This window comes from Diaphorina citri, unplaced genomic scaffold, assembly GCF_000475195.1.
Source record: "Diaphorina citri unplaced genomic scaffold, Diaci psyllid genome assembly version 1.1 scaffold95, whole genome shotgun sequence".
Classification (NCBI taxonomy): domain Eukaryota; kingdom Metazoa; phylum Arthropoda; class Insecta; order Hemiptera; family Psyllidae; genus Diaphorina; species Diaphorina citri.
Window position 1 is genome coordinate 359,140 of NW_007377532.1, and position 8,935 is coordinate 368,074.

The 8,935-nt window shown below is 41.2% G+C and overlaps 4 protein-coding genes across 4 annotated transcripts; 2 read left to right on the plus strand and 2 right to left on the minus strand.

Annotated features, from left to right (window-relative positions):
* Positions 1-685: 685 nt before the first annotated feature.
* LOC103524382 lies at positions 686-3,714 on the plus strand. The gene is made up of 3 exons (XM_026833486.1): positions 686-1,359; positions 2,162-2,471; positions 3,137-3,714. The coding sequence occupies exons 1-3, from the start codon at positions 859-861 to the stop codon at positions 3,529-3,531; spliced, it is 1,206 nt and encodes a 401-aa protein (XP_026689287.1). The 5' UTR covers positions 686-858; the 3' UTR covers positions 3,532-3,714.
* Positions 3,715-4,118: 404 nt separating this feature from the next.
* Positions 4,119-5,452, minus strand: LOC103524383 (zinc finger protein 774-like). The gene is made up of 3 exons (XM_026833474.1): positions 5,223-5,452; positions 4,657-4,676; positions 4,119-4,480 (listed from the first exon to the last, which is right to left on the minus strand). The coding sequence occupies exons 1-3, from the start codon at positions 5,450-5,452 to the stop codon at positions 4,119-4,121; spliced, it is 612 nt and encodes a 203-aa protein (XP_026689275.1).
* Positions 5,453-5,846: 394 nt separating this feature from the next.
* Positions 5,847-6,246, minus strand: LOC113473953 (zinc finger X-chromosomal protein-like). The gene has a single exon (XM_026833496.1). The coding sequence runs from the start codon at positions 6,241-6,243 to the stop codon at positions 5,929-5,931; it is 315 nt and encodes a 104-aa protein (XP_026689297.1). The 5' UTR covers positions 6,244-6,246; the 3' UTR covers positions 5,847-5,928.
* A 59-nt stretch (positions 6,247-6,305) lies between these two features.
* Positions 6,306-8,801, plus strand: LOC113473951. Its single transcript, XM_026833494.1, has 2 exons — positions 6,306-6,395; positions 8,317-8,801. The coding sequence occupies exons 1-2, from the start codon at positions 6,348-6,350 to the stop codon at positions 8,647-8,649; spliced, it is 381 nt and encodes a 126-aa protein (XP_026689295.1). The 5' UTR covers positions 6,306-6,347; the 3' UTR covers positions 8,650-8,801.
* Positions 8,802-8,935: the final 134 nt, after the last annotated feature.

Below are 8,935 nucleotides of genomic sequence, written 5' to 3' on the forward strand. Positions count from 1 at the left end.
GTTGCTCTGTGAGATCTGACTTTGGTTTTCATTTTAACACTGAACACCAAAGTGTTGAGATGGATTAAAGTCCAAGACAAAGCATCCTTTTGTTTGTTTATGGGAGTATTCTCACTATAAATTTAATATTACAATAAAGAAAAAAAATCCCTTGTGAGGAACTGGGGCCTTAGGTACATCTTATTTGCAGTGTTCAGTATTTATGATTAATATCCCTTTTGTGTCCAATATCCCTTTTGTTCTTACATTACACTAAGCTACCTAGAATCTAAAATTATTGCATAGGTACCCTACACTTTTCCCCCCGTATCTAACGTGTTGTAGAATTTTCTATTGCAGACCTTAATCCTGCTGGTCAAAAGGGAGACAAAGCAGATAACCCAGCCACCTCAAGTAACAAAACCCCATCCAAGCCAACACCCGTCAGTCCCAACTCTGACCCTGAGCAAGCCACCAACAGCGCCGAAGCATCCTTTGTTTGTTTATGTGAGTATTCTCACTATAAATATTACAATAAAGAAAAAAAAATCCCTTGTGCGGAACTGGGGCCTTAGGCACATCTCATTTGCAGTGTTCAGTATTTATGATTATTGTGTCCAATATCCCTTTTGTTCTTACATTACACTAAGCTACCTAGAATCTAAAATTATTGCATAGGTACCTACCCTACACTTTTCCCCCAGTATCTAACGTGTTGTAGAATTTTCTATTGCAGACCTTAATCCCGCTGGTCAAAAGGGAGACAAAGCGGATACCTCAGCCACCTCAAGTAACAAAACCCCATCCAAGCCAACACCTGTCAGTCCCAACTCTGACCCTGAGCAAGCCACCAACAGCGCCGAAAAAGACATCAACTTTATGACCTACTGTCTCAATAGCGAACGCACCTTAGCCTACCTGAGTGGTAGCAAGGGCAAGACGCCCAACAAAAATAAATCGCCCGGAAAGAAACCTTCTCCCGCCAAAGGGAAGAGGGTCTGTGGAGTGAAGAAACATTTGGGCGGGATAAGACACACCGCACGGCCAACTATCAAGGCGAGGCCCATTTCAGAACTTAAACCTACGCGTAGCTCCGAGGCCAAGGGCTTGGTGAAGTTGGAATCTGAGATTCGGGCGCAGCGAGGGATGCTCGCGGGAGGAGAGAATGAGAACGCTAGTGGGGATAAGCAGTCAGAGCCCGACAACGAGATGTCCTGCACTGATTTTGTCGAGGTGAATATGAATGAGACTGCGAACAAGAAAGAAGAAAATAACACCCGGAGTCCCGCTGTCGAGGCAGACGCTAAGGCGAAGAAGGAGAATGCAAATTGTTCCAACTCAGAAACGGAGGGTGGAAGTCTTGCTGGGACAGAAACTAAGGTAAATATGAACTTTGAAATTAGATATACTTAGATAGACAGCAGCACCTGCCGTGACAGACACCCGTTTAGCGACGCTGCTTCTGTGATCCTAAAGTCTAATAAGAATAGTTGAAGTCTAGGCTATGGAAAGAGACCAAATATTCAATTTTTACTATCATCTAAGGAAGAGAGAATGAGAACGCTAGTGGGGATAAGCAGTCAGAGCCCGACAATGATTTGTCCTGCACCGATTTTGTCGAGGTGAATATGAATGATACTGCGGTGCGACCTGACGATTCGAACAAGAAAGAAGAAAATAACACCCGGAGTCCCGCTGTCGAGGCAGACGCTAAGGCGAAGAAGGAGAATGCAAACTGTTCCAACTCAGAAACGGAGGGTGGAAGTTTTGCTGGGACAAAAACTAAGGTAAATATGAACTTTGAAATTAGATATACTTAGATAGACAGCACCTGCCGTGACACACACCCGTTTAGCGACGCTGCTTCTGTGATCCTAAAGTCTAATAAGAATAGTTGAAGTTCTAGGCTATGGAAGGAGACCAAATATTCAATTTTTACTATCATCTATTGCATTCGGTATAATGATAGGTGGAACCTGTAACAGGTAATATGGCACATATGGCAGTGCTAGAACAGTTCACAAAAACCAATACATATTTCCCTTCACAGATAGAAACTCCCAAGGCAAAGAGCACGCCAGCAACTCCTAAGAAAGGATCCAAGAAGAAAAGCCCTAGGAAAGCCTAATATGGCACATATGGCAGTGCTAGAACACAAACTGGTACCTATTTCCCTTCACAGATAGAAACTCCCAAGGCAAAGAGCACGCCAGCAACTCCTAAGAAAGGATCCAAGAAGAAAAGCCCTAGGAAAGGGAAGCGTAAACACCCGAGCAAGAGCCCTTCCGGCCAAAAAGCTCCAGGAGATCCGCGCAAACGAGGAATCGCGAACGCCAATTCGGAACTGCTCGGGATTCCGATGCTGGAGTTCGGCTGGTGTCGGGAGATCGTGTATAGACGAAGTGCGGATTCTAATTTCGCCGATGTGTACTATCATTCTCCACAGCCGCATTCGAAGAAGTTTCGCTCCAAGTGTCAGATCGGCATTGAACGTAAGTTATTACTTAGCGTTGTTTAACAAATTCGCATTGATCTTTTAGTCGTGTTTTTATCGTTCTTGGAAGTAATTTGATGAAGGTACTATAACTGCTAAGGTCATATCGTCCCGAAATCGAAGAGAGAAGGAGGAAAGGATAGGAGAAAGCCCGCCGTTCCGAGCACAAACGTTATCTGTTTAGGATAAAGTTTGCCTCGGGCGGAAAACACGCTCTATTTTAGCAACTCCCTATTGGTTGACGTGTTTCAGTGCGAAAGTCCGAGCTGGCCGCCCGCTTCCCCACACTGACCGAGGATCATTTCACCTTCTCCCGGGTCAGTCTCGGCCTCGGCACACCGTACGAATTTTACTATAACTGCTAAAGTCATATCGTCCCGAAATCGAAGAGAGAAGGAGGAAAGGATAGGAGAAAGCCAGCCGTTCCGAGCACAAACGTTATCTGTTTAGGATAAAGTTTGCCTCGGGCGGAAAACACGCTCTTTAGCAACTCCCTATTGGTTGACGTGTTTCAGTGCAAAAGCCCGAGCTGGCCGCCCGCTTCCCCACACTGACCGAGGATCATTTCACCTTCTCCCGGGTCAGTCTCGGCCTCGGCACACCGTACGAATTCGGGCGGAAAACACGCTCTTTAGCAACTCCCTATTGGTTGACGTATTTCAGTGCAAAAGCCCGAGCTGGCCACCCGCTTCCCCACACTGACCGAGGATCATTTCACCTTCTCCCGGGTCAGTCTCGGCCTCGGCACACCGTACGAATTGGAACGCTACGCCATCAAACGCTCCAAAGACAAAGCGGAGAAATCCTCACCAGGTACTTCAACCCGATGGATAGACGGCTTGGGAGGATCACGATCGGAAAACACGCCTCCAGTGCGGTCGGAAAATTCGCCTTTACTGGAAAATTCGTCCCCACTGCGGTCGGAAAATTCTTCCCTAACGGTGGCGGACTACCCGATGATTTCGCCTCTGTGGGGGGCCAAAAATGCCTCTGGTTCGACCGAGTTTGAGAAGGTCATCAGACACTCGGAGTGGATAGGCAACTTGACGTACGAATAGTCCTTGCTGCCCGAACAGGACTGAGTTCCTTTGCCCGAGCAGTGGGGTACTATTGTCATCAAATTCTGAAATCATGTTCCTTACATTCCGTGTTCGGAATAGGATCGAGGGGTTCCTTTACTCCAACAGTAGGGTACTATTGTGGTCAAATTCTCAAACCCTGTTCCTAACTTCCCGTGTCAGTGAGATAGGTGAACATTCCGTGGTATTTAACGAAATTCTGAAATCATGTTCCTTACATTCCGTGTTCGGAATAGGATCGAGGGGTTCCTTTACCCCAACAGTAGGGTACTCTATTGTGATCAAATTCTGAAATCATGTTCCTTACATTCCGTGTTCGGAATAGGATCGAGGGGTTCCTTTACCCCAGCAGTAGGGTACTATTGTGGTCAAATTCTCAAACCCTGTTCCTAACTTCCCGTGTCAGTGAGATAGGTGAACATTCCGTGGTATTTAACAGGCAATGTCAGGCTCAATAGAACCTGATATCATGTACTTACAAAAATAAAATAATAATAATAATAATAAAATGAAATGTAAATACATCACTGCTATTGTCTTCTGCATTGTACCTCTCCAAGCAGCTGCTAATTATAATGCCGCTTCATATGCGTCTGAAGGTGAATCTTCTGGCGCGACCGATACAAACAGAGAGGACATTTAAATGGTTTCTCGCCCAAGTGGCGGCGCGTGTGGTTCACAATATTGCCGCGTTGATACGTGAAATAATTACACGCGAAACAGTGACATTTAAATGGTTTCTCGCCCAAGTGGCGGCGCGTGTGGTTCACAATATTGCCGCGTTGATACGTGAAATAATTGCACGCGAAACAGACGAACTTGAACTTCTGTGGATCGGGCCGGACGACAGCCGCACATTTCTTGCCGTGCTGAATGAGAAGATTGACGTTGTCCGAAGAGAAACTCACGCAGTGAATGCACGTGTACTCTGGAAATTGAGAGATCACAAGGTATGTAAGTATCTAAAGGAAAATCTCATCAGATGAGGGAGAAATAGGGTCGCCTTTAGGGCGGGCAGGGGGCCCCGGGAACACCTACATTAATTTGTAGGATAAACAAAATAATCTTGGAATCCCCATCCGTGGCAAAAGCGGAGAAACTCACGCAGTGAATGCACGTGTACTCTGGAAATTGAGAGATCACAAGGTATGTATGTAAGTATCTAAAGAAAAATCTCATCAGATGAGGGAGAAGTAGAGTCGTTTTTAGGGCGGGCAGGGGGCCCCGGGAACACCTACATTAATTTGTAGGATAAACAAAATAATCTTGGAATCCCCATCCGTGGCAAAAGCTTTGCTTTTACGGATGGTTATACCATTTATATGAATTTTCATGTTCTGTTGAAATATGTAGTAATAAATGGAATCTTGATAAATTGAATTAATTAATTAGCAAAAATCATGAAAATTAATTCAAAACTGACTACAAAAATAACAGAAAATTGAACTTTATTGGAGGAAAATAAAGAAATTTAAGTTGTACACTGTAAAAATAAAGTATTAGATATTATATTTATTATCACCTCCACCTCTTTCTATTTATACCTAATTATAAAATGAAAATTATTTGTCTTTTGGTAATTTTTTAGTCAAGCCCTGTTTAGTAGTATTTTTCGTTTACATTTTACAAAGAACCATAAAAACGAGTCAATCTTTCAATTCCTCTTTGACGGTTTCCGTTTAAAATGGGTAGCGATATGTCGCTTGATATCCGAGATCTGGTAGAAGTTCTTATTGCATGCGTAACACACGAAGCGATAACGGAAAGGATGAGGTCGGGGCGCGGCGATACACGAGCGACAGTGTTCGGCCAAATCGATCAGATTTCGATCCGTGTACTCGCCGCAGTGGATACATTTCTCTGAAAACCAACAGAGGGGCGATCGATATGTTAGGTTCATTTGTTTCTTTGTCAGTCCATCTGTCTGTCTGTTTTGTTGTCTATCTGTCTGTATTATGTGTTTGGTTGTTTGTTTATTTGTTTATTGTTGTTTTTTTTTTCGTATGAGGGGCGATGTAGTTCCAATTTTTTAGTAGGCTATGAAGGTCCGGAGTCAAGTGGGTAAAGAAAATAAGACGTACGAAGTACGAATACGTAACAACAAAATTTTAATATTCGATTTTATTTAACAAAAATATGGGGGAGGAAGGAAAACAGATTTTTTTTCTAATTTGGAAGAAAAAAAACAACTATGATTGGGTGGAAAAATTAGGTACCTTTAGAGCTATAAAAAATAAAAAAATGTGCGCTGTTCGCAAGTCTATCCTGAGGAAATAGTTAGGTCGCGTTTAGAGTCATGTTCAAACTGCGAGAGTAAATGGATTTTTCAGTCCTATGCTGGCAGTAAAAACAAGGTAATTGTGCATCTCGGCGTATCTAGGGCTTGACCGAATGTCGTCGAATCATATGCGCCTTCACATTGGACCGCTCGTTGGATCGATAGTCGCAGTAGAAACATTTATACGGACGATCCTTCGTGTGAGTCCGTATATGCGAGCGCATTTTGCTAGCGTCCGAGTGTCGATATTTGGAGCATAGGCAGCACACGTAGCGTTGGTATTTGGTCGGCCGAGAGACGGCCTTGCAAAACTTGCAGTGGTTCATGATGGTTTCTGTTTCGTACGTGAGGATCTTGCTGCAGTACATGCAAGTGACGATGAGTTCTGTAGGAAAGTTTGCATAGGGGCGCATTAGTAACAGGATTTTGTACAACTATTGAAAACCTACCCGTTGATTTCATTCATAGCAGAATGAATAATGACCGCATTTATGAACCGAAACCTCTGCTATTGGAAATGGAAATGGATACCTTGGCCCAAATGTGTTTGTTTTTTCATGTACAGGTAAATCATATTATTTCGATATTCGCATTTAATTTTCCCTATGTCTTTTTCCCCTCAAAAACAAGCAAGTCATAGGCATAGGTAATGCAAAATTCACCAACTTTTATTTACATAAAAAATTGTACTCCAAGACGGGAACTTTCAAGGTAATTTGCTTTTCCCTATCCCACGTAGCACAGAAAGCACAGAAAGGTTACCTCAAAGGTAGCACAGAAAGGTTTAGGATTGAGAGAGAATTCAATAGGATAATTCCTTCAACGAAAAAGCATTCAAGTTATACTTAAGAGAGGGAACTTTCCATGAGAAAATGATTAATTGATCCGAGTAATTAGTCTCAAATTTTGCAATATAAACCGTCTGAAAAATCCGTCTCTTACACTCAATCACATGGTATACATGTGTACATTTTTCAAATGGCCTTGTAAATGGGTTCTTTGAACGGATTGGTAGGAGCAAAGGTGACATTTATACTGTTTCTCGCTAAGATGGGTTTGTATGTGCTTTTTCATGTTGCACTTGTGGTACGTAAAATATGTACAAGAGAAACATCCAAACTTGTGTTTAAATGGGTCCCGTCGATTCATGTACTTGCATGTATGGCAATGCTCCACGAGAGAATCGACATCGTACGATTGGAATAGTTTGCAATGAACGCATATGTATCCTGGAATAAAAGTTCAATGTTAAATGTAGACTTGTAGAGGCAGAAAGATGTGTAGACACAGCTCTTGGTAGGCCATGAAAGTTAAGGAACGTCGTATGTGAGACTTTACGTGTTACTTTGTGTTTCTTCTGATGTTCTGAAGTAAAATTAGGACTTATGAAGATTGATGTTCTGAAGTAAAATTGGGACTTATGAAGATCAGAGGAGCTAATTGGAACCCAGTTTATCTTTATAAACTAGGTTAGTTAGCCAGCCTAGTCAGCTTGGTTAGTAGTATGCCTGCCTTGTAAGCGGTAGCTCGCGGGTACCATTAGCGCCCGGGGCGAACTTTATCCTGAACAGAGAAGGTTCGTTCTCGGAACGGCTGGTTTTCTCCCATCCTGTCTTTCTTGTCTCTTCGTTTTCGAGACGATAAGACCTTAGCAGTTGTTACCTCTGTCAAACATGATAGTGTCAAACCCTCTGAAAAAAGTTCTTGAAAAAAAAGCAATGAAACCATTTGAAAAAATATAATCTAAATTTATTTCGTCACATAGGTATAATATTAATAATATTAACACAAAGAATTGAAGTTAGTTAGTCAATTAAGAGACTTATAAAAAGTTATGTAGGTACAGAAATAATGATAAGTCGAAGAGGAAGATAACACACATGGAAGACACGAATAAGTTAGGTATTGCAAACATAAATAAATAGGTCATATAAATGCTCTTCTAAAATTAATAAAGTAAATTATATAAAAGATATAAATATATATGAAAAAAATCAATACATTATACAAAGACATTTTTTAAATATTAGCCACCACCTTTATTTACAAAACAAGGAAAAAAAAAACGAGTCTTTTGACTCAAATAAACTAATCTTAAAATAATTGAGTGTTTGAATTGATACAACTGAATAAAATAATATGAACAAAAAAGTTTTTAATAAGGAAGGCACTTTAATGAGGAATGGAATGTGAGACTCATTATCACATGAAGTTAAGATACATAAATTTAAAGACAATTTAGATAATAAAAATACCTACTATAAAAATGTGGTATACAATTTTCAAAACTTGTAAATTATCTTTCTCGATCAATAGATCGATCGATGTATGCAAATATGTATACTTTATAAGGTAAAAAAAGGCAATGTCAGGCTCAATAGAACCTGATATCATGTACTTACAAAAATAAAATAATAATAATAATAATAAAATGAAATGTAAATACATCACTGCTATTGTCTTCTGCATTGTACCTCTCCAAGCAGCTGCTAATTATAATGCCGCTTCATATGCGTCTGAAGGTGAATCTTCTGGCGCGACCGATACAAACAGAGAGGACATTTAAATGGTTTCTCGCCCAAGTGGCGGCGCGTGTGGTTCACAATATTGCCGCGTTGATACGTGAAATAATTGCACGCGAAACAGACGAACTTGAACTTCTGTGGATCGGGCCGGACGACAGCCGCACATTTCTTGCCGTGCTGAATGAGAAGATTGACGTTGTCCGAAGAGAAACTCACGCAGTGAATGCACGTGTACTCTGGAAATTGAGAGATCACAAGGTATGTAAGTATCTAAAGGAAAATCTCATCAGATGAGGGAGAAATAGGGTCGCCTTTAGGGCGGGCAGGGGGCCCCGGGAACACCTACATTAATTTGTAGGATAAACAAAATAATCTTGGAATCCCCATCCGTGGCAAAAGCTTTGCTTTTACGGATGGTTATACCATTTATATGAATTTTCATGTTCTGTTGAAATATGTAGTAATAAATGGAATCTTGATAAATTGAATTAATTAATTAGCAAAAATCATGAAAATTAATTCAAAACTGACTACAAAAATAACAGAAAATTGAACTTTATTGGAGGAAAATAAAGAAATT

What these genes read in the sequence shown, in the direction of transcription:
- LOC103524382 (XM_026833486.1), top strand. Translation starts at nt 859, where the DNA reads ATGACCTACTGTCTCAATAGCGAACGCACCTTAGCCTACCTGAGTGGT. An exon ending in TTGCTGGGACAGAAACTAAG is followed by an intron (nt 1,360 to 2,161) that starts GTAAATATGAAC and finishes TTCCCTTCACAG; the next exon opens with ATAGAAACTCCCAAGGCAAA. An exon ending in GTGTCAGATCGGCATTGAAC is followed by an intron (nt 2,472 to 3,136) that starts GTAAGTTATTAC and finishes GACGTATTTCAG; the next exon opens with TGCAAAAGCCCGAGCTGGCC.
- LOC103524383 (XM_026833474.1), bottom strand. Translation starts at nt 5,452, where the DNA reads ATGAACCTAACATATCGATCGCCCCTCTGTTGGTTTTCAGAGAAATGT. An exon ending in ACCCATTTTAAACGGAAACC is followed by an intron (nt 4,677 to 5,222) that starts GTCAAAGAGGAA and finishes CTCAATTTCCAG; the next exon opens with AGTACACGTGCATTCACTGC. An exon ending in AGTACACGTGCATTCACTGC is followed by an intron (nt 4,481 to 4,656) that starts GTGAGTTTCTCC and finishes CTCAATTTCCAG; the next exon opens with AGTACACGTGCATTCACTGC.
- LOC113473953 (XM_026833496.1), bottom strand. Translation starts at nt 6,243, where the DNA reads ATGCGCCCCTATGCAAACTTTCCTACAGAACTCATCGTCACTTGCATG.
- LOC113473951 (XM_026833494.1), top strand. Translation starts at nt 6,348, where the DNA reads ATGGAAATGGATACCTTGGCCCAAATGTGTTTGTTTTTTCATGTACAG. An exon ending in GTTTGTTTTTTCATGTACAG is followed by an intron (nt 6,396 to 8,316) that starts GTAAATCATATT and finishes CTCTCCAAGCAG; the next exon opens with CTGCTAATTATAATGCCGCT.